We start from the raw sequence: 25,542 nt of genomic DNA, 5'->3' as shown, positions 1-25,542 counted from the left end.
TTTTCAATTATATACTTTTATTCTCTTTTTTTTAGATAATAATAAATGATTAACGATAAATAACAATAAATTTTTCTAAAAAAAAATAAATATTTTGTTTATCAATTACATAAAACAGTAAAACTATAAATTTAACATACTGGTAAATAATATATTAGTACTCAGTCTCAGTCTGGATTTTAAATGCAAATATCAAAAATAAATTATTTTAAGTAAGCATACAATTAGTAATAGTTTTATCCGAAGAGAAATATTAATTAAAGTTATACAGAAATTACTTAAATTTCTATAACATTTTGGTAAAAAAAACAAAAATAAGCAGACTATCAGTATAAAATAAAGAGGTAACATGACTGTCGATGAGAACGCTATCCAACAGAGTCCAAATGAAGTGGCTGTAAGCAATTATAAGTCACCATACAGCATTTATATATGAACCAAAATTTGTATACATGTATATGCTACCTAGCTTCAAATTTCCTATAATTCCTATTTAAAAATGGTCAGAATTAGATGAATTTTAAAAAGAACAATATTGAGGACAAATGCAATATGTTACCACAGTGATTGTCAATAAAAGCAGCACCCTTCATAATGTTTTTATATACACTCAATAGTTCCCCCTCAAAAATTAATTCTAAGCAAATATGTAAAACATTTTACCATTAGCATCTTTTGAATTGTAAATCTTGATTAATGATATATAAAAAAAACTTAAAATTTAAGACTTTTCATTTAATACTTCAAATTTTTTATAACGCAAAAATACTTGATTTTTAGGCAAAATGTCATGATGTTTTATGAAACTTAAAAATTAAAAAAAAATATATATATATATATATATATACAGTCGACTCTCGTTATGTCGAAGTCAGTCGGACCAGAGAAATATTTCGAGATACACGTAGTTCGACTCAAACGAACACCGGAAGTTCGACAATCTAAGGGACACAACTCTTGCTTAGCTTGGTAAAGCTAAAATAAATCCGGGTGAATATGGCAAGGGGATCGATATTCTAGTATCAGATCGATGTATTTGTATGTCACAGTCTTTTATTATTATAATGACTTTTATTTTTACTTATTTAATTGTTTCAATTAAAAAAAAAATCCTATGGCTTTTTCAAGAGGGTAATTTCCAATCGATAGTTTCGTAATTCAGGTCGTTAATAGCTGACAAAATTGTTTATTCTCGGATACAAGAGATTTAAGAAAATTTTGATTTCTATTCATTTTGTTTTATCTCACTTTTTCTTTTCAAAAGAATATATAACAAGATTAAAGACGCCGTTTGAGTAGTTTTTAGGTGATCATCAACGGAAGCCATAATCCTAACTTTATACACACCCAAGCTCATTAGTGTAAATCACAATCTAATTGTTTTGTAAACAATTTAAATACTTTTTCATACTTTTTCATACTTTTTCATGAACATTAACAATGTATCACTAATTATTTATAAAAATTCTATAAAAGATAATCTTAGGTAAACACTCATGGAAATAGCACGTCATAAATCAATACAGTGGTCAGTGACCGGAAATTTAATTACACGTGTATTGCATGTCAGATTAACTCTTCAATCCATTTAAATCCCGGAGGTCATGTTTTGACATATGTGTATTAGTTCGAGATAAAAAATAAATTTTGTATGCTTTTGTTAACCTTGGGACCGTAAATTTAGTTCGACTCAACCGAAATTTCGACTCATCCAATTTCGACTCATCAGGAGTCGAATTACATACTTTTGTATGGAATAAAGTTCGGGACCAGGTGAAAACTTCGACTCATCCGAAATTTCGAGTCAACCGAGTTCGAGACAACGAGAGTTAACTGTATATATATATATATACAATATAACATTTATTTTAACATCTTTGAAATGTAAACTGTTGGCAAGAATAAAATAAATCAATTGAATTGACATTAGTTTCTTATCTGACAAACTATCTAAATATTACACTAGCCCTGGCATACAATACAATGTATTAACAAAATATATGTTGTTGTTGAACATAGAATTAAGTCCCCTGAATACATCATAAATATAATATAAAATAGTACAATGTATAATCATTTATACGACTAGCATATATATCAAAGTGTATTGAACCATGTAAATACCATGACTATAAAAATTAATATTCTGTCTTATAGTGCTTTTTCTTTATACCTTTATTTGGTAATTCTAGTTTATACATAATGTGCAGTAAATGTACCTAGGAAATTGTGAACCAATCAACAGAACCATTACAATATCTTGGAATACTTTTTGGTTGTTGATAAATATTTTCCTGCTTCAAAGACATATTCTTTGGTTTACTTAGCAACAAAAAAACAAAATACAGAAAAAAATAAAGTAAACAAAATTCCATAATTTAGTGAGACCATCTTAAATTGTAACTTGGTGAAGACATAAAATGGTACAAAAAAAAATATATTGATCCTATGTTTGGATATTTTTTCTTTGAAATAATACAATATTGCAAGACAAGTTTGTTTTCCATGAAATCCACATAATTTGTAATCACCTTATTTATAATTGGATTGATAAGAAAACATGGTTTGAATAATTTGTACATATTATAAATAAACATTAGTACTTGGTTAGTTTAAATTTTTTGTTTATTTTTTTTTAAATAAATTAAACAATAAAGAAAATCTGAAATGTACTTGAAGGGAAGCATGTCAGCTGTTTAACAGAAAATTTATTGTGAATGGCCAATAACAAATAATATCCTAATAATTTTCTCCAATTTCCCCCTTGGGAACCTTTCACATATCAGTAGAATGTCCGTCTGCTCCCTTTGTCTCAGGGTCACCTTCACCTACATCTAAGGTACTGTCGATACATAAATCTGACTTATCTCCCTTGGCATTGGTTTTATCGTAGGTGTGTGCGTTGACCTCTTCTACCTCTGGTTCTAGGACCTCTATTAGATAACTGATAGTTTTACTTCTTATGTAGCTGTACGTGTTGTCAAAACGTACCACGTCTGTAAAATGAGGTGAAAATATAGCTTAAACTGGTGTAAATTAAAAAAGAAGTTTCATAAAAAAGAAAAGACATAAAATTTATGACTTTTGTAAGATGGACGGGTGGCTATTTAACATCAAGTGGCAAATTAAATACATATTCAGAATAAGAACATGACAATGCAATATGAATAAAAACCCTGCTGGGCCTGAATTTAAACATGCTTATTGACAAGGTACCAGTCAGTAGGAAGACATGGTATCTTACACATCTTTCTTCCCTAAGTTAAGTTTTAGTAAAGTTAGAGAGGGTGAAATGTGTTTGTAAAAACTTACAAGCCCCAGCTTCTTTAACAGCCACACTACCATCTTCAGGAACAAGATGGCTGTCGACTCTCTCTGAATGGACTACAGGTATCATCTTACTAGCATGCTGTTTCTCATCCTTTGTTTTCTTATACACTCCAAATCCTAAATCATACCCTTCTGTCGTAAACTGCCATCTGGTGTATCAAATAAATATAAGATTTCAAGATTATGTTATAATGGCTTCATTATTTTAAAATCAGTTATACTTTATTTCATGATTTGGTTGCTAAAGGTAGACCCCAAATATCTTTTTTTTAAATGTATCAATTTTCCTGGAGCTTGGTTGTGGCTAATGTTAGGAATAAATGATCAATAGTATTCAATGTCCTGTTGTATTTTCTCTTGGAGAAAAAGATTGAAACAAAAGACACGAAATAGTCAGAAAATTTCCTATCTCGCATGTCAGTGTTCGAGAATAATGATTTGTTAAATTCATAATCTGGCTAAGATCAACATGAAATTGTCACTAAGCTAAAAGCTGTGTATAACTTTACAGAGAAATAAATAAGGGACAAAAAAAAACTGAACAGTATTATAATAATAAAATAAAATTGAGAATGGAAATGAAGAATGTGTCAAAGAGACAACAACCTGACCAAAGAGCAGATAAAAGACCATTACATAGAGGTACATAGATCTTAGACCAGAATATTGATCTCCTTGACATTTTCATAATATACATATTTTAACCAAAACAAGCAAAGCAAGAGTTGTATCCCTTGTTCTGACAAACATCCAGTATAAGTTTAAGTCGAACTATGATTTTTTCAAAATATTTCTCTGGTCCAACTGACTTTGATATAAAGTGAGTTGACTGTATTATTCTTATTACATTATAATTGTTCAAAAAGTTAACCTTGGCTGCTAAATGTAATATTATTGTAACCGGAGAGCACGTATCTACTCTACAAATCCATATCGTCACCACCGGGGATTCGAACCCCGGTCGTCTGCGTGACAGTCAGTGCGTTAACCAGGGTTTAAGCTAGGATTTTGAGGGCTTTAGTCACTTTTGCGCGCTATTAAAATCAACCTTATTTTGTGTAAAAGCAATGGACCAATGATTATATTACTAGCTTAGTCAGATTTTAAGGGATTGAGGCACCAGCATGATTGGCAGTTATTGTATGATTTGACTGTATTGGCCATTATGAAAGATTCTGACATGGAATCCAGAAATTTAGTTCACAATTTCTCTTCAGTTTGTTCCAGAGGTCATTCCTGATGCAACAAAAGTTGGATTCTATTTTTTTTAAACAAGGAATCACAGCAGAAATTAATTTGCAATGATTATTTCACTGCATAATCATTATCCTTATAAAACGTCTAAGTCGATATTTGGAAATCATTTCTATCAAGTTGGAAATGTATAAAATCCTTTTTGGAACGATTATAATGACTGAAAGGAGGTTGTAAACAAATCAACAATAGATCACGTTTACTACTTTCGGTTTTAAAATGAAACGAAAACGGGAAGTGACACGTGGATAATAAATTCAAAACGAGTCCGGATTCATCAGAAAATTATCATTTTTCGATTTAAATTCCTTTAGTAAGAGATATATATTTGTCTCTCTCGTTTAATTGATTCTAAATGATTTCATATTTTACGTTTACTTTTTAATGTCTATAAATAGTCAAAAGAATACTTTCACGCATGCGTAGAACACAGTACAGGAAGCACCTGTTTAACATCGTGAACTTTTTGAATAAACACATTAAAGTTCTTTATTTTAAATGGAAATTGTCGAAAGCTTTTGATGAAAAATTTAAATCAAATATGACGAAAATGCCTTTGAATGACGAATCTACGACAAACTAACTTCAGATTGTGATCGTTTGGGAAATATTGAAATTCAAATGCGAACTGTCCGGGTTGTTACATTTTTTATTAAATGACGAAATTATACTCCTGGTTGTTGAAATGCCGACTGACAGATTTTCCTGGGGAAATAAATATGATGGTCATTCAATGATGGGGTTAATTAATAAATTACGGATAAGTGACCCATCTGATGGCGATAAGCGGATTAGTTGTAATCACAACTTGTAACACCTGTTGAAAATGTTAATTACCTGGAGGTCATAAACTTGTCAAAAACATGAAGACAGGTAGATTTATGGTTTTTATTGCGAAATTTTTTTTACACTTTCAAAATTAAAGTGACGAAATTGATTTGAAATACTTTCGTCAATGAGAAAACCCTTTCGTAAAATACGAAAGTGACGAGCGCTAGCAAAATCACTGCGTTAACCCACTGAGCCAAAGAATCGATTCCCTAGCTCAGTTGATTACGACTGGCTTTATATGTTCTACCTGTACTAAGGGGAAGCAACCCCGCTACATTATATTTTTACCTTATACAGCTTCCTGCTGTTTTCACATCAACATCCACCTGTAGAGAAGACCCTCGTTTAACATTAACTGTAGTAAAGTTCTCCATTTCCTCTGAGGCTATCTTTAAATAATATTCCTTAGGTATCTCTCCTCCAAGAGTTATCTGTAAACAAACTAATTTATTACTTCAATTCTCCAAAGTTAGAGATAAAGCATTTATCTTATATAATATTTATAAACTTTTTCTTTTATTTTTCCTTCTGAAGCTACCACCTTGTCTGGGATGGCTTTTTGTAGGTGGAGTAGAGTGAGAACCAGATGATATCATAAGCTACCATCATTGAAATCGTTTAGAAAAATAGTGATGAACTCATAGTGCATGTTCACTCAAACTGGAAGATTACCCCCCTTTGATGAGATTGTAGCAACAACAAAAAATCATCTTACCTATTATGTATGGATAATCTAAAAGTAATGGAGTAAATTATATAATGTACATATATGAATGTTTGTCCCTAATATTTTATTAACTGTGCATTTGCATTCAGATATCGCAGATCAAATTTATTCGTTCATAGTGTATTAATGTACGTTTTTTGATTGAGTTAAGCCTGCCAATTGATATTTTATCGTGTGTTCTATGTTGTGATGTTATGCTATTGTTTCAGAAAAAGGGAGAAGGTTTGGATCCATTAAACCGTTTAATCCCGCTGCAAATGTTTGCACCTGTCCTAAGTCAGGAATCTGATGTACAATAGTTGTCGTTTGTTTATGTAATTTATATGTGTTTCTCATTTTTTTATTTTATATAGATTAGAACGTTGGTTTTCCTGTTTGAATGGTTTTACACTAGTAATTTTGGGGCCCTTTATAGCTTGTTGTTCAGTGTGAGCCAAGGCTCCGTGTTGAAGGCAGTACATTGACCTATAATGGTTTACCTTTTTTTAAATTGTTATTTGGATGGAGAGTTGTCTCATTGCAGAGCTCTAGATAAGCTGTGTATTTGCGTGATCACGCAATACAAATAATTAAAAACCCAATACAATTGCCCATTGCAGGGTTCAATAACCCAATTAATTCAACAGAAAACCCAATTATATGCCAAAACCATGAGTTTTCAACACTTTTATTCTCTATCGTTTGCATTATTTACCCTTATCAGTTTATAGTCTTCGCGTAATTCTATTTTTATAATATTTATAATTGGAAATGTCCTTTCGTATTAAAATAGAGCCCTGCATCAAGTAGCTGAAATGGGTCACCGTTGGAATTTTCTGTTGCTCAAAAGGTACACATGTTTATGAAACATTTCGATCTTCTCAGCGTTTATCCAATTAGCGTGTATCATGCTGTCATATTTTTTTCAAATTTCTCGGGATTAATTATCATTACATACAATGAATTAAAACCAAAGTTAATGTCCGGTAAAAATATTGAATAGAAGCATTTTTTCAGCTTCTTTTGAATAGCTGAGGGAAAGTTATGATGATAAAAAGACTCAGCTAGTGTTTTTAGGAAGGGTCCATCGAATTCACGGGCGTACGTGTTTGCGTACCTTAACGAGAACATTGCTAATAACGTCCCGGAAAAAAATAAAATAGCCTTGCCAGACGTCATAATTATTTGGACTAATAATAATAATGGGGTTTCGTCAAAAACGAAATCAGTTGGAAAAAGTGAAAAGCCAAATCAATTAAGACATGATATGTAGTTGGAAAACATTTCTAATAAGGGACAACTTAACCCAGATTTATGTAAATTGAATTAAACAAAAACATTCAAGTATAATTTTAGTTTATATACTATTTTTTCATTTTAGTTGAGTGAATACCCATATCTGTTTTTTACAGTTTATATAAGTTGTGAGAAAATACAAAACTGCCTGGCAGAACGTTTGAAACGGGACACAAATTAAACGTACAATTGCTCGTCGGTGAATAAAACAGCTACATGTAGCACATATACAAAGAAAGACACATATATATTTTAAGATGGAAAAATATTCAATATTGTGTTGATGAAAAAACCCAGCACACTAAGGAGCTTGGTGGTGAAAAACCCAATTTGATATTTGCTTGAGGGGTGAATTAAAATTGATAATGCAATTCAAAAACTTTGTCACCCAATTAAATAAGAAAATGGTGGGTAAAAACCCCAATTTGTGAATTCTTATCTGGAGCTCTGTCATTGGCACTCACACCACATCTTCCTATATCTATATCAGACAGGCTGTCATGTTTTTGAATGCCATCCATACTTGAAGGAAAGTTTGACCTCTGTCTAATAAGTTCTATTTTAAAGAATATTCAAAGGTTGAATATTCATAGGTAGCCCAAGATGGCTTTTGTGTGCTTGGGTTGATGTCTCGTTGAAGTAATCCCCAAAGCTCCTGTTAATTGCATGGCAAGGTAAAAAAAAAGTAAAATGTTAAATCATTCAGCAAGACTCTTTTATATTACTATGAATTTATTATTATTCAATTGATACCAATTTTCGTGAGTTTTGTGGAGACGGATGAATCAAGAATTCTTATGCTCAAGAATTTACAAATTTGGCTTTTTATATATGTATATATCAGGGTTCTCGCTAAGGATTTTTGAAGGCGAGTCCAGGGACTCGTCATTTTTTGCCATGGTGAGTCCAATAGCAAGTAGAAGATATTTTATTACAATATAATGTAATATTTTAGTCTCCAGGGCCTAACAGATCAATGAAATGACATTAAATTAAGATTACTTTGAAACTTTTGCTATAAAATGATGATATTTATGTTTATTTGTGTTCAGTTTATACAAAATATTTCAATCTTAATGTATCTGTGGACTCACCAGTTTTGAAAATGGTGAGTCCAGACAGATTTTGATGAGTCCAGGACTCATGGACTCGCCATAGCGATATGCAGAGATAGGCAAAAAAAAAATCAAATATCAATGAAAATGCAAGTTTTCCTCAAACTATGAAAATTGATAACCAAAAAAGTAAATGAATCTCTAATTACAATGTAAAACATTCCATTGTATCAATGAGAAAACTGACCTTAGAAGAACATTTAGGATCTCCACCTTTATCGGTCAACGATCCACCCCAGTAAACAGGCAACTGGTCAGCATCTATACACTTTAATAACTCACTTTTGTAGTTAGCTGTAGTCAAAAAAATAGGTGAAATATCAATGAGACACCCCAATAAAAAGATTATAAAATCATGATTCAAAATATGACATAAAACGTGCTCTAAGCACCGAAACCTGTCAATCTCATTAAATTACTGCAGCAATCCCTAAAATGTCGATATTACTGCTTTTACATTTTGTGTTTTTTATTGTAACAAGCCTGCATACCAGAGGTGTCCACTTTTGGGATTCTATTGTACTGAAGATTTACCAGGAATTGGTTCAATGTCATTTGTAAAATATGATAAAGTGTAAGAATAATTTTAGCTCACAACAAAAGACAACTTTTAAAATATCTGTATCCTTTCAGAATGCTAAGTAGTAAATTCTGTATGTATGTGCCTTCCACAAGTAAGTAGCCTGTAATTCAGTGGTTGTCATTTGTTGCTGTGCCACATATTTTTTTTTTTGTTCATTTTGTTTGGACATTACTAGGCCTTTAGTTTTCTTGAATGAATTGTTATACATTTGTGATTTCCGAGCCTTTTTTAGCTGACTATGCAGTATGGACTTTGCATATTGTTGAAGGTTGTACTGCAACCTATAGCTGTTAATTTCTGTGTCAGTTTGGCTCTTGTGAAGAGTTGTTTCATTGACAATCATATCACATCTTCTTTTTCATATCTATATATATGTATATATATTGTTCCATTAAAACTTTCCACTTTTTTTTTATCTTTAAGCAAAAGTTTAAAATTCTTTTCAGAGTAAATATTTTGTACCAGAAAGTAGACATTGATAAAACTTTATGAAAAGCATTATATTATCAAGTACAAACCAGATGCTCCGCAGGGCGCAGATTTATACGACCGCATAGGTTGAACCCTGAACGGTGGGGGCAAGTATGGACACAACATTCAAGCTGGATTCAGCTCTAAATTTGGATTGTGATTAAATAGTTGACACAGCATAGGTTTTGGACACAGAATGAATGTGGTCTAATGAACTTAAAATAATTTTTTTGTCTTTGAGCAATCACTATGCTGTTGAATATTAATCCTCTCAAAAAAATGTTTGAAGAAATTTTCTTTTTATTTATGAAATCTGAAATGAGAAAAATTAATCCCCCCCCCCCCACCATTTTTTTTTTCACATCCCCCTTTCCCTTTTTTCAAAACTGATCTCAATTCAAATTTCTAATGGAGTTTGCAACAATAACTACTCATTTAAATACATCATAAAATATTAAAATGTAACAAAAAGTGCTTGTTATCACTGAATGGTAAAGAGTGTTTTAATTTATCAGTTGGTAGTAAAAGTGAATATACATTGTGCATTGTATAAAACAATGATTTAAGTTGATTCAACTACTATTCTGGACAAAGAAAGATAACTCCAATCAATTGAAAATTTCTTGCTATTGCACAATATTGTGCAATTAGATATTTCTTGCTATTGTGCAATACTGTGCAATTGAAAATATTTGCTATTGCACAATACTGTGCAATTGAAGATTTCTTGCTATTGCACAATACTGTGCAATTGAACATTTTTTGCTATTGCACAATACTGTGCAATTGAAGATTTCTTGCTATTGCTGAATACTGTGCAATTGAAAATTTCTTGCTATTGCACAATACTTAATATAATAATTTTGGATCCTGATTTGAACCAACTTGAAAACTGGGCCCATAATCAAAAATCTAAGTACATGATTAACTTCAGCATATCAAAAAAGCCCAAGAATTCAATTTTTATTAAAATCAAACTTAGTTTAATTTTGGACCCTTTGGTATTTAATGTAGACCAATTTGAAAACGGGACTAAAAATTAAGAATCTACATACACAGTTAGATTTGGCATATCAAAGAACCCCAATTATTCAATTTTTGATGAAATCAAACAAAGTTTAATTTTGGACCCCGATTTGGACCAACTTGAAAACTGGGCCAATAATCAAAAATCTAAGTACATTTTTAGATTCAGCATATCAAAGAACCCCAAGGATTCAATTTTTGTTAAAATCAAACTAAGTTTAATTTTGGACCCTTTGGACCTTAATGTAGACCAATTGGAAAACGGGACCAAAAATTAAGAATCTACATACACAGTTAGATCCAGCATATCAAAGAACCCCAATTATTCAATTTTTGTTGAAATCAAACAAAGTTCAATTTCGGACCCTTTGGGCCCCTTATTCCTAAAAACCTGTTGGGACCCAAAACTCCCAAAATCAAACCCAACCTTCCTTTTATGATCATAAATCTTGTGTTTAAATTTCAAAGATTTCTATTTACTTATACTAAAGTTATGGTGCGAAAACCAAGAATAATGCTTACTTGGGCCACTTTTTGGCCCCTAATTCCTAAACTGTTCAGACCTCAACTCCCAAAATCAATCCCAACCTTCCTTTTGTGGTCATAAACCTTGTGTTTAAATTTCATTGATTTCTATTTACTTATACTAAAGTTATTGTGCGAAAACCAAGAATAATGCTTATTTGGGCCCTTTTTTGACTCTTAATTCCTAAACTGTTTGAACTAAAACTCCCAAAATCAATCCCAACCTTCTTTTTGTGGTCATAAACCTTGTGTCAAAATTTCATAGATTTCTGTTTACTTAAACTAAAGTTATAGTGCGAAAACCAAGAAAATGCTTATTTGGGCCCTTTTTGGCCCCTAATTCCTAAAATTTTGAGACCAAAACTCCCAAAATCAATCCCAACCTTCCTTTTGTGGTTATAAACCTTGTGTTAAAATTTCATAGATTTCTATTCACTTTTACTAAAGTTAGAGTGCGAAAACTAAAAGTATTCGGACGACAACGACGCAAGACGCAAGACGACGCAGGACGACGACGACGCCAACGTGATAGCAATATACGACGAAAAATTAAAATTTTTGCGGTCGTATAAAAATAAAAGTGGTTCTCTAATTCTTCGTGAATTTATCCCTTTCTGCACCCATTGTATAAAAAAATTTAATCAACGTGTGGTTAGTTTGATCTCAGTTCATCATTGGTTAAAATCCGATTATGACGTCCAATTTTCTTGATTTCCTCTGAATTTCCTATTATGACGGCATGAAAAAAGGCGACCATGCCTGATGACGTCACATAGAAAGAACACATCTTTTTGCAGATCATTCGAAAAGAAGGAATACGTTTGCCTGCATGTTGTTTGAAAATCATTAGAGAAACAGATTCTACCACCAAATCTTGTGTAATACGATATTTATCCACTCTCGACAGTTAAATTTTAAATATTTAAAACGTTCGGCGAGCCTCAAATTTTAAATTTGAAAATTTAACTGTCTCGAGTGGATAAATATCATATCACACTTGATGCAGTGGTAGAATCTATATTTACCATGATTATGTATCTTTTTTGAGTTTGTAAATGATAATGCTACTTACTGCCAAATATTCTAATCTTGTTAACAGTATCCTCCGAGAGGATTGGTCGTATCAATTTATAAACAACAGGAAAAAATCTTGGCGCTGAAAGAAAGTCAAAGATAGTGATACTGTAACAGAAAACAAAAATAATTTATAAAACAGCAAAACAGTTTATCCCTTAGAGACGATATACAATTTTTTTTATTACAAATCTATACAAGATATCTATCTTTCTATATTCCAGAAATTGTTATTTTTGGCTCCTGTAGTTGATATTAATACAGGAGGTGGTATGAATAGAGTAGTTATAAGTGTTCTTATGTATCTTGTTAACTTTTTTTTTATTAAATATGAATATAAATTTTGATACAAAATAAATATGAAAAAAAAGCTTGCTAACTTCATTACACAAAATCACTATTTTATTATGATATATAAAGCACTGTTTAACTTTATATTTGACCAAGATTAATCATTTATGCTTAATTAAATCACTTTTTAAAAGAGTCTTACTAATAATGAAAATTGTATAACCCTAGCCTAAACATATATGAATAGGGATTTGCAAAATGTGTGAAATATAGCCACTGTGCAAGCATGTGGATAATAGCCACTGCCTAGTGTGTGGATAATAGACACTGTGTAGTGTGTGGATAATAGACACTGTGTAGTGTGTGGATAATACACACTGTGTAGTGTGTGGATAATAGACACTGTGTAATGTGTGGATAATAGCTACTGTGTAGTGTGTGGATAATACACACTGTGCAAGCGTGTGGATAATAGACACTGCCTAGTGTGTGGATAATAGACACTGTGTAGTGTGTGGATAATAGACACTGTGTAGTGTGTGGATAATAGACACTGTGTAGTGTGTGGATAATACACACTGTGTAGTGTGTGGATAATAGACACTGTGTAATGTGTGGATAATAGCTACTGTGTAGTGTGTGGATAATAGACACTGCGTAGTGTGTGGATAATACACACTGTGCAAGTGTGTGGATAATAGACACTGTGTAATGTGTGGATAATAGCTACTGTGTAGTGTGTGGATAATAGACACTGTGTAGTGTGTGGATAATACACACTGTGCAAGTGTGTGGATAATAGACACTGCCTAGTGTGTGGATAATAGACACTGTGTAGTGTGTGGATAATAGACACTGTGTAGTGTGTGGATAATAGACACTGTGTAATGTGTGGATAATAGCTACTGTGTAGTGTGTGGATAATAGACACTGTGTAATGTGTGGATAATAGCTACTGTGTAGTGTGTGGATAATAGACACTGTGTAGTGTGTGGATAATAGACACTGTGTAATGTGTGGATAATAGCTACTGTGTAGTGTGTGGATAATAGACACTGTGTAGTGTGTGGATAATAGTTACTGTGTAGTTTGTGGATAATAGACACTGGATAGTGTGTGGATAATAGACACTGTGTAGTGTGTGGATAATAGACACTGGGTAGTTTGTGGATAATAGACACTGTAAAGTGTGTGGATAATAGACACTGTGTAGTGTGTGGATAATAGACAGTGTAGTGTGTGGATAATAGCTACTGTGCAAGAGTGTGAAATGTAGCTACCCAAGAAAAACTATTATATTCATTTAATTTGCTGTTTCAAATAATTTCTTATTGTTTGAAGTTGTTAGCCAAGCCTGGTGTTGTTTTTGTACGATTTTGAAAATATTACCCAGATTGCATCGGATTCTGAAACAGTGAAGTGATCACACATAGTAATACTAGCAACTAATTGCAACTGGAATCATTGCCTAATAGGAGCAAACAGGGAAAACATTTTTTTGTCTCACCATTGATTACAAAGCAAGTCTTCAGGTGTTCTGGGAAATTATCCTCAAATATTAGTAGAAATTGGATCACAGCATCAAGTCCTTGAAAAATTCAATGCAAAACAGAATAAAGTTATAATCAACTAAAAAAATTAAAACAATGTTGTATCTTACCATTTATAATAAAGGCAATCTTCAGTGCTTCTGGATAATTGTCTTCAAACATTTCTAGAAATTTAACCACTGTGTCCATTCCTTGAAAATTGCAATTCAAAATTTAACAATTAGAAAATAAGCATAATAAAACTAAAGTTCGTCAAATATTGTATTCTCATACATCATTTTGTTTAGTCCTTGATAAAAATGTGTAACCAATTCTGTATGATGTAAAGTTTGACTAAAGATATCAAGTACCAAAAGTTATTATCAATTTCCTTATGCTTAAACTTTGCTATATCAAGATTGACTCAACATGCTAATCTCAAAGAACTACATTTTGATCATGAAAAACGTTTATTTTAATACAAAGGAATACTCTAAAGGATTCTTAGTATTTTTCTGGCTATAGATATGAAATATAACATTTTATTAATTTCGTTCCTTTTTTAAAACTTTTTTGTGAATTAAGAAGACTTTAGGGAAAGTTACATAGGATTAAACACATTTTTTCTAGAGGTTATTGATGTGTAAACCGGGGCTCTTACTCACAAACTCAACATAAAAGTCCTTCGGACTTTTATTCAGTTTGTGAGTTAATCGCCCCGGTTTACACATCAATAACCTCTAGAAAAAATGTGTTTAATCCTTATAATTCTTCAGCCAAACATTTTTTTTGTTGATGGCTACTATATATATTTACCATCAAAAGCACAATGGCAAGTCGTAACAAAGGAGTACGCCGCCATCTTGACTTTCTAAAAAACTATAAATGTCCGATAAATACAAAGGAATCTTAAATGAAATAGCACCTTCCTCAAAAACTTCATTTTAATTAAATTTTATCCGAATTTGAAGCGTACACGTAACGAAATAATCTTTCCCTTGAAAATTTCCATTCGTATGACGTCGTGTTTTGCCATGACGTAAATTCGCCAAATCCTTCATGAAATTTCGCGGAATTTTATTAAATTTAATTTTTGTACATTTTCGAAGCTTTAGTGCAATAAATGTATTTCTTTTTTTTTGTGTTATATATGCACTAGAATAGTCACAACTGTTATGCAATTGTTTTTTAATCTCAATTTTCTGAAAATCCCGGGATCACTGCAAGCTTGTGTATCGCGCATGAATAGATTACAAAAGTAGTTTCGGAAACATGGTTTATCGAAGTGTAAACTTAGAGAAAAATTCTAATTGACCAATCCAATTCAAGTATTTATAGATATGCAAATCATATAAGAATTATTGCAGAATAATTGTATAAATTATCATTATTGCCTTATATTACCAGGTTTCCACAGATGTTTCATGCCAAAGTTTTCAAGGTCATATATTATAATTATCTGGTCAACTCTCTTCCCAAGCTGCAAAATAAAAGAAAGATATGAGCTGCATTGAATAGAAATCGACAGCATGCAAACAAAAATATCAATACATCTCTTAACCTATTTAGCATGTTTACGCTAATTAAATATCTATAGAAAGACCATAACTGTTTGAAAAATGGAGTAATTATACAAAAAAACCCTACAAAACAGACCACAGTTGATCTTTAAGTTCATATTTAAATGTTCCAAAATTAATCAAAGGCTTATACATATACATTTAAACATGCACTTGCATAAGGCCGATTTCTATCCAACTCAGCTCATATACTTGTATTATCATTCCTAAATATATGAAAAGGGAGAGATCAAAATTCTACTGGAATGGGGAGTTGTCATTTTTATATTGAAAGTGATTGATAAGCGACATCACATCGTTTGTATTTTTTTTTACCTTTTTAGTCTGAAGTTTCATAAGCTGCTGCACATATTCTGCATTTTTTATTTCTTTATAGATGACATCTTTCTTCTTAGCTGACCTCAATAATCCTGTTACAATAAACATCAGGTTGTCATTAATAGAAAAAAATATCACATTAGTTTGTATCTTTATATTTTATATTCTACTTTTAAGGTGGTACCTAAGTCTACAGGAAGATAACTCTGTAAAATCAGCAGAATGTTTTAATGGAGTTGTGTTCATAAGGGAATATTAAGCTTCTCAATGATCAAAATAAGTGTTTGTCAAACTGCTATATAACCAGTGTAATTTTTCTGAAAAAAACGGTTGGTTCAATTTTTTAAAAATTTTTATATTTTTGTCAAAGGGTCAAAGTAAATAATTTGTCAAAATTTTAAGAAAATTAAACGAGCCAAATCAATTTTAGTTAAAGTGTTAGGTACCACCTTAAGTCAAAACTTGAGGTTAAAAATAATGAAAAACAATAGCTGTAGAGTGGGTGGCGCATATTCGCCATGGACACATTTTGGACGTTTTGCTTTTTTTTTTCTGTTAAATTTGTGTGCGTTTGCCCAGTACTTGCCTAAATAGATGGTAAAGGCTGATTGTTATGTTTGAACTGTGGATATTCCTCTTGACCCCATTTCCAAGGTTATTCGCAAATATAATGAAATATACAGGTGTTTTCAACAATTTTTGGCTATTATGTAAGGTTTATATGGCAATCATGCACAGTCTTAAAGAACATATTTATGAGAAAATTTGTATAGAAATGATCTCTCAAGCTTATTCATGTAATTACATACATTCGCTTTTATAATTTACCAGGATAATGAGGATGGTCATATCATACGTTGCTGCAAAAATGTGTCCCCCAATGGTCCATGAAAAACTTTATTTCCACTTGAGTTTGCGTTCTTTTACAAAAATAAACCAATGTTTTGAAGATAATTCCTTTATCAAACATTTTTTTCATATAGTAAAATTATTAAAACCTACATAAAAAGTTCTAAATTTTCGAATGTAGGTTGGATGTTAGTGGAAATGAACCAATTATGCGGCGAATATGTGTCACTCATTCTATCAAATTTTTTACCAAAGCTTCGATGGCATCATTAAGTGGTGTAAGTAGTTGATCTACAGTAATCACTAGCTAGCTATTAACTCTATGTTGTTCTTTTGAAACCTTGCTGGTGAGGTATTTTTGATGCAAATAGTAATTTACAAGGGTCAACTGGTTTCTTTCTTTTTTTTTATACATGTACATTTTATGTGTAATTTTGGTCTCTTGTGGAGTGTTGTCTCATTGGCAATCATACCACATCTTCTTTTTTAGATCTAAATGAGATTGGAAATAGAACATTTTGTTTCCTTGTGTTAATAGCATGCAAATCAACAAACCATTGTATATAGGTACCATGATCCATCTTTTCTAATTGTCATTAATTTAGCATGTAAAATTTTCCTTTTGGTAGTAACAAAATACCTCTTCTTCAATATTACCTTTTGGGTCTATATTTCCAATGGGGTCTATCCAAACTGGGCTACCATCTTTGTCAAATCCACAATGGCCCCCTGGGTAATAATTCTCGATAACATCAGGAGTTTTTTGTCTCAATATATTGTCTATATCTTCTTCCTTCCTCCATATCAGGTGCTGTAAAATATTGGAGGGAACATCTCAACAGCAAAATATGGAAAATTATACATTTTGTGGTTGGAAAGTAATTTTGGAGGGAACATCTCAAAGAGCAAAATATGGAAAATTGTACATTTTGTGGTTGGATGGAAATATTGGAACACCCCTTTCTGATAATGACTAAATATTTAGAGAGGGTGGTAAAGTGTTATTTTCATGCAACGTGTTTTGCCATTTTTATTTTACGTGCAGCCGTGAAAAAGATGAATTATTCACTATGTTTGTGAAATCGGTAAAAAGATTAACATGTAAGACCTTTTTAATTGTTCTTCTGACTTCATCCTCAAATTTTATTTCATGTTCTTCTGTGCAGAGACCCCCTTTACGCCCCTCTTTATAAAAGAAGTGGCTGAAGTAAAAATGTTGACTAAAAGACAATGATATAATGTAAAAGTAATTATCGCAGATACTTTATTATGCTTTTAGCATGTTTAGTCTTCTTTACAATGATTTAATTTTACAAGTTTCTAACTTACTTGATGCCGGTAATAAGGAAAGATCCAATTTTACAAATTCCCGATAATTCATATTCGTTATTTTTCCTAGCTAAAGTTGCGAAAATAATTTGGTTTACAGTATTATAAGTACTTTCACCAAGCAAAATTGGGGTCAATAAGTTTTTGCAAAAACTTGAAAGTAATGAAATATGACAGTTGTTATCCATTTGTTTGATGTGTTTGAGCTTTTGATTTTGCCATTTGATTAGGGACTTTCCGTTTTGAATTTTCCTCGGAGTTCAGCATTTTTGTGATTTTATGAGAAAACAAAATTAACACACATCAAATTATTTATAATACCTTTCTGAGCATATCTTCTGATTTCTTGAGGTCAAAATTTCTGGCTGAAAATAAAAATTCAGTTTTAAAAGACTTTAAAGACTAAGGTTGTATGTTGAACATAGATATAATCACAAGTAAGACAATATTTTAATGATGAACATGATTAAGATATGAAGATTGGTATTTTGGAAAATTATAAACATGATACAAATTAAATTCATGGACCCTTCCATGGATTGAGATTGCAAAAAAAAAAAACTGTTATGTTGCAGGTCTTTTTTTTCAATTATGAAAGAAGTATAACATAAAAGTTTCAGTTCTATCTAAGAATTTTGAACACCAGCATTATTGTAATATAAAATTTTAAGGTCAGAGATTTTTTATATAACTTCCTTTATTAAAATTGGCAGGCAACAATTACAGTCATTATGACATTGTTTTCAAATGATATTTTATGTCCAAATAAAATGCAACATCTTTGAGAGAGTGTGGTCTCCTTGTCATAATGTTACAATTAAACCCGGTACCGTATGCCGGGTTATTTTCGCAATTTTCATTGAAATAGATATAAGAAAAAAATTTGGTGGTTATTATTTCGGCGGATTTAAAGCTTAATATATCAATAGCTTTGCATGTGCTCTATTAAATTGGCAGAATTTATTTTGGCTATTTTGTTCTATCCATGAAAATAAGCGAAAACTTCCACCCGTGAAAATAACCGCGGTACTATTCAAATTAAAACAAATGAAAAACTTGAAAAATTCCTTCTTAGAAAAATGTAGTTTCATAGGTTACATAGTATTTAAAAAGATTTGGCCAAATTATTTTTTAAAAGAGGCTAGGAATGTTTTTTGGTTAATGCTGTCAGTTATACATTGTAGATTAGACCAAAGATAATTCAGACTTTGCAGGGAAGGATCCAGCCATTTGAAAAAGAGGGGTTCCAACAATAAGTCCCCATTCAAATGCATTGATCTGCTGTTGTTTTTTATTTGGGCGGGTTGTTGTCTCTTTGACACATTCCCCATTTCCATTCTCAATTTTATTTTTTACAGAGTTTGTCTTTAGTGCCGTGTGGAGGCAGTAGAGTGCCTCCCCGTGCTTCAGGTTTATGCTCTTATAATATACTAGATTATGGAGTGTGTGTCCGAGCGAGAACTGCTCTAATTCATTACTTTAGGAATATTTATCAAAAAGTAGTATTTCAATATTCAGCCCCATTCTACTATTTAATACTGATAGCGTTTGACATTTTTAGCCAAACAAATTTATCAATTTTATATACTTCAATTATTGTATGCTGGTTCATATTCTGGACGCCAATCTTTGCTCCTTTATTATATAATTCACTAACAAAACAATTATGAAGCTTAGAAATGGAAAATTACTAAATACTAAACTTGTTCAAAGGGTATCCACACGTCTCAATCTTCAAAATCGGTTATCTAAAAATACTACCATCGCTAACATTTTTAACAATAAAAAACGTGGTTACCCTTCTATCGATAAGTGTCATGCCAAAAAATGACTTACATGTCCCCGTCTTTCCACCAACAATACGGTAAGGTCCACGTTTAATGGTCGCACATTTTCTTTAAATTTTGAAACTGATATAACTTGAAAAACAAACAGTATTATTTATTTACTCACATGAAACAAACCGGGGTGTGGTATTCAGTACGTAGGAGAAACTGGACGATATTTATCTAAACGCACTCAAGAACATCTGTATCGTTTTAAAAGACCCAATAAATTCAAAAGTATCATTTACCAACACCTTAAGAAGCACAACCATCCTTTTAAATATTTAGCAGTTCAACCTTTAGAAGTAGTAAATAAGCAGCCTGGTGAATCGCATTCAAAGTTTGTACGATCACGGAAAATAATTGAATTAAATTGGATTAAAAAATTACAGACAGTTTACCCTCTCGGTCTAAATGATAATATCATGGGAATTGGTAATATATCTAGAACCAATTCCGTTAACATTTTGGATATAGTTTCTAAAACTGTTCGTAAAAAACGTTCGCACGGTCGTAGAACAAATCGCAATCAAAGAAAATTTCGGGCCAATCATACCAATATTTCGGACCTAATTTCTATTTCAAAAAACAACGGCAGACATTATCTGTTAACAAAACTCTGTTCGTTACCGGTTAATAAGTTAAATAAAATTTTGGAGGATTGCAACACAATTTCATATAGCAGTCCTAAGTATGAAATTGTTCAAATTATTATGGCATATTGTTATTCTAAATTATTTCCCAAAATTGATCGCCCTGAAGATCATAAAAAACATTTTATTAAAATTAAGTATGTCAATAAAGGCTTTGATTTTGTAAATATTGCCGGTATATTTAACGACCATTCTGTTAAAGAACAAATTCCTGGATATTTTGACAATACTGAGCTACCTCTTATTTGTTATATTTACAAGAAATCTACCCGTAAATTTGTGTTTAATTATGGTCAATTGTGTAAAGATGTTAATATCAGTGAAAATACACCTACTTCATGTAATTGCAGTAATTCCGAATATATTTATGGCCCCATTTCCCATGTTATAACAGGAGATCTTAACATCGTTCAAAACCGAGAGTTAAAATCATTCCTCAGTAAAGGACCTAAATATCGTCCCCCGTCAATTATTAATTGGAATGAGTGTCGTAATATCATCCACGACTCACTCCATACTTACTGTATGAAATGGATAAAACGGGAAAAAGCTGACAAAAAATCTTTGGACTCTTTTTTTAATTCAGTAATGAAGATAGTTGATATACGTATTCAACATTTTAAAGAACATTTTACTATAAACCATTACAACAATAAACCTATTTCTCGTATCAAACATAAACTAAAAGAACTAGCCAAGGAATTTGTTTTTGTCCCGGCAGATAAAGCTGCTAATAATATTATTATTGTTTGACGTAAATTTTACATTGAGGTTCTGAAAAAGGAAATCACCAATTCACCAACATTCCAACTGACTCCATTTTCAGAAAACGAAATCTGTAACAAACATAAACTTTTAGGCACCGCTTTACAAGCAGAGCCAAATACAATGAAAGTCCCAACTATGTATTGGCTTCCGAAGCTACACAAAACCCCTTACAAATATAGATTTATTTCGTCTTCAAGCCATTGTTCAACTACTAAATTGTCTATTCTTCTTACCAGCACACTTGGTACAATTAAAAACCTGATAATAAATTGTTCAAATAAGGCCTTCGAAAATAGTGGAATAAATTACTTTTGGAGTGTCAAGAACTCGTTGGAAGTACTTGATAAATTGCATGCTTATATTGGTGATTTTGAATCTGTTCAAAGTTTTGATTTTTCTACCCTGTATACCACATTACCTCACATTCTCATTAAGAAAAAATTCACACACCTAATTAAATGGGCATTCAAAAAATCAGAATGTGAATATATATGTTCAAACTCTTTTAGGTCATTTTTTAGTAGCAATAAACAAAAAAACTATGTTAATTGGACATGCTTTGATACTATATATGCCCTTGAATTTTTACTAGATAACATTTTTGTTCGCTTTGGGGATTCCGTATATTGTCAGATTATCGGAATTCCGATGGGGACTAACTGTGCACCACTTATTGCGGACCTGTTTTTGTATTGTTATGAGTTACAATTTATGACAAAAATAAGCAAAGACCCATCGAAACAACATCTGATAAACAAATTTAATAATACTTTTAGATATTTGGATGATATTTTGGCTCTCAATAATGACGACTTCAGTATGTATATTAATGAAATTTATCCTGTTGAACTTACTTTAAATAAAGCTAATACTAACAATGACCACTGCCCTTTTCTCGATCTTGATATCTATATCACTAATGGAAAGCTGAATACTAAAATTTATGATAAAAGGGATGATTTTTCATTTCCTATCGTTAATTATCCGTTTTTAGATGGTGACGTTCCCTTGTCACCATCTTACGGTGTTTATATATCTCAACTTGTACGATTCGCTCGTGTATGTAACAATGTTTTAGATTTTAAACGAGAGAAATTTATGTATTACTGAAAAATTATTACACCAGGGTTTTCGATATCACAAACTAGTCAAAACATTTACTAAATTTTATCATCGGTATAAAGACATTATTCGTAAATATAGCTCAACATGCAGACTTTTAATACGTTCAGGTATTTCACATCCAATTTTTTATGGTAATATTCTTTATAAAGCACAAAGGTGTCAGTATTCACCTCAGAAACTTACAAAACCTTTGAATAGACTTATTAAGAAGGGATATAATTACGATACTGTTGTCAAGTCATTAAAGATTGCATATTTTGGCGTTAATATTGAGTCACTGATAAGGTCTTTGCATCGGAACTAAACACATTTATTCTAAAAACAGTTGTTGGCATGACACGGGTTATGTTCTTCTCATATATGTTATGATGGTATGATACTAAACCCCTAACGGGAAGGATTGTGCCTGATGTTCATATGATGAAATCATAATCTTTCAGTCAGTTTAGTTGAAGTCTGGAGCTGGCATGTCAGTTAACTGCTAGTAGTCTGTTGTTATTTATGTATTATTGTCATTTTGTTTATTTTCTTCGGTTACATCTTCTGACATCAGACTCGGATTTCTCTTGAACTGAATTTTAATGTGCGTATTGTTATGCGTTTACTTTACTACATTGGTTAGAGGTATAGGGGGAGGGTTGAGATCTCACAAACATGTTTAACCCCGCCGCATTTTTGCGCCTGTCCCAAGTCAGGAGCCTCTGGCCTTTTTTAGTCTTGTATTATTTTAATTTTAGTTTCTTGTGTACAATTTGGAAATTAGTATGGCGTTCATTATCACTGGACTAGTATATATTTGTTTAGGGGCCAGCTGAAGGACGCCTCCGGGTGCGGGAATTTCTCGCTACATTGAAGACCTGTTGGTGACCCTCTGCTGTTGTTTTTTATTTGGGCGGGTTGTTGTCTCTTTGACACATTCCCCATTTCCATTCTCAATTTTATCAACCAAAAAAAAGGGGGGTTCCAATCCCCAGACCCCCCTGGATCCGCCCCTGCTTTGACATATATACATCTTATCGCTATTTGTCTGCAATGCAATTACCAGAATAAATCATGGAGAAAGTGTCTTTAATCACAATGCTAAGGTATTGTTATGAGGTCAATAGTTTAAGAGGTGTAAAATCTTGGTTAAAGTGTTGCAGATTCCTTGGTAACTCAGAATTGTAGAAGAACATTTACAATTTCTTTTTAACTTACCACGAAGCCATCGTAAGAGGTAGTGGTCGTCATGCTCAGGTTCTTTTTAACTTACCACGAAGCCATCGTAAGAGGTAGTGGTCGTCATGCTCAGGTTACTTACCACAAAGCCATCGTAAGAGGTAGTGGTCGTCATGCTCAGGTTACTTACCCCGAAGCCATCGTAAGAGGTAGTGGTCGTCATGCTCAGGTTCCAGTACGTCTTTCACATTTTCTCTGAACTGTAAAATACAATCAGTATAATCGGCAATGTTAAAATGGTAACCAGTTGTCTGATAACACAAATTAGTCGAGTACATCTTTATGAAATTTCCAACAATACAAATTACAATGTTAATGTTATTTTTACATATACATGTATGTATGATCCATCCAATGAGACTATAAATTTTTTTTAGATATTTAATTTCCAGGATGACAAAACAGGATGCTGTTTTTAGAATCATCTAAATAATCAGTAGGTTGAAACATGATGATCACAAAGTCAAAGTACACTATATGTTAAGCACTCTCCAGTTCTGTGGTTATTTCCTTGCAATTCTGTATTTTAAATGAATCAAAATGTATCTGTGTTATATTTTTTGAACTAAGATGATATGTATTAAAGATTTAATGATATAACTCCAAAATCAAAACTTCCAAGTTTTTCATTAACGCTATTTTTGAAATATGCTCAAACTATAATCTGGTAACATTTATCTTATATCTGCAATTAGTTTTTAGCAATGATACATTGTATTTTAACACAGTGACACACACGATTCATTCAACAATTGTCATAAAAAATGCCATTTCAAACCACTTACGTCAAGCATTAATTGTCAAGAGATAATTAAGTGGGAATATTTAACATATCTGCATTTACTTTTAAACTGAAATATATACTGACATGAGGAAATATTAAATTTAAACCTATATAAGGAAGTAAGGTCAATTAAATAGAAAAATATGTTGCTAAACAATTTTTTTTTCAGAAGAAATTGAACTTTCCCCTGTGCTTTTTGAAAAGTTTTAAGGCCTGTCATCCACTAGATGTATAAAAGATAAATGCATTTTGTGTTTCTGAAAGATAAAATCTTTTGTAGAATTTTCTGGGCATTTTTAGCGCAACTTAAGTTTGTTTTAGTCACCTTACGCTGGTACAAAAACAAAATTCCCATCAAAATCCCCAAAAAGATTTTCTTTTTCTGAAACACAAGATGCATTTAACTTTAATATATCTAGCGGATGCCAGGCCTTAAAACTTACCAAACAGCACAGGGAAAAGTTCAATTTCTTCTGAAAAAATTTGTTTAGCAACATTTTTTTTATTTAGCCTTAATATTTTCCTATTTAGGTATTGATTTATCCAAACTGCACAGGTTGGTCTGTACACAAAGTAGTTTTTGTGCAAACTTCATACAATGTTATTGTATGGGTCATACAAAAGAAGCAAAATATTGTGTCACAACTTTTTTAGAGTTTGGTTTTTGAGGTGTAAATACAGCCATATTTTTTTCAAATTGTTATAATGAGATCTTGACTTCATGCAATGATTCATAAATATACAAAACAACTTGAAAAAATCAAACTGAGCCTATTTTTTTCTAAGGTAAAAACTTTATTAGATGCGGATGTTAAACTATTTTAAAGGGGTTTTGTATACCAAGGGCAAATTATCATGATCACTTTGACATAAATTTTGCTGTGTGTCAATTTATAATAACCTTTTGAAGTGCTGTACTTTGCTTTTCACTTAGATCACCCACAAAACCACTCATAATTTCCTGTTATAAAATATAACATTGAACTTTAAACATTGACCTGTTTGTTGTGGTGTAAAGTTGAAAGTGAAAGTAGGTGGCTTGTCTCCCCTTTATATATTAA

The 25,542-nt window shown here is 31.7% G+C and overlaps 1 protein-coding gene across 5 annotated transcripts; it reads right to left on the bottom strand.

The window, feature by feature from the left end:
* On the bottom strand, positions 1-25,526 carry LOC143076487 (SEC14-like protein 2). 5 transcript variants are annotated; one of them, XM_076252289.1, is made up of 12 exons: positions 25,383-25,526; positions 23,828-23,897; positions 18,429-18,472; positions 17,436-17,589; positions 15,927-16,021; positions 15,436-15,511; positions 14,163-14,243; positions 12,210-12,293; positions 8,720-8,826; positions 5,704-5,846; positions 3,313-3,479; positions 1-2,996 (listed from the first exon to the last, which is right to left on the bottom strand). In XM_076252289.1, the coding sequence occupies exons 1-12, from the start codon at positions 25,434-25,436 to the stop codon at positions 2,776-2,778; spliced, it is 1,296 nt and encodes a 431-aa protein (XP_076108404.1). In that variant the 5' UTR covers positions 25,437-25,526; the 3' UTR covers positions 1-2,775. The 5 variants fall into 5 exon arrangements, with proteins under 5 accessions (XP_076108404.1, XP_076108405.1, XP_076108403.1 ...); XM_076252290.1 differs by lacking the exon at positions 25,383-25,526 and adding an exon at positions 24,483-24,506; XM_076252288.1 differs by lacking the exons at positions 14,163-14,243; positions 25,383-25,526 and adding an exon at positions 14,010-14,090 and having other exon boundaries at positions 23,828-24,362.
* Between the last annotated feature and the right edge of the window lie 16 nt (positions 25,527-25,542).

This window comes from Mytilus galloprovincialis, chromosome 5 (assembly GCF_965363235.1).
Source record: "Mytilus galloprovincialis chromosome 5, xbMytGall1.hap1.1, whole genome shotgun sequence".
NCBI classification, from domain to species: domain Eukaryota; kingdom Metazoa; phylum Mollusca; class Bivalvia; order Mytilida; family Mytilidae; genus Mytilus; species Mytilus galloprovincialis.
The sequence above is the reverse complement of the archived record's forward strand: the minus strand, read 5'-3'. Positions and strand labels throughout refer to the sequence as shown.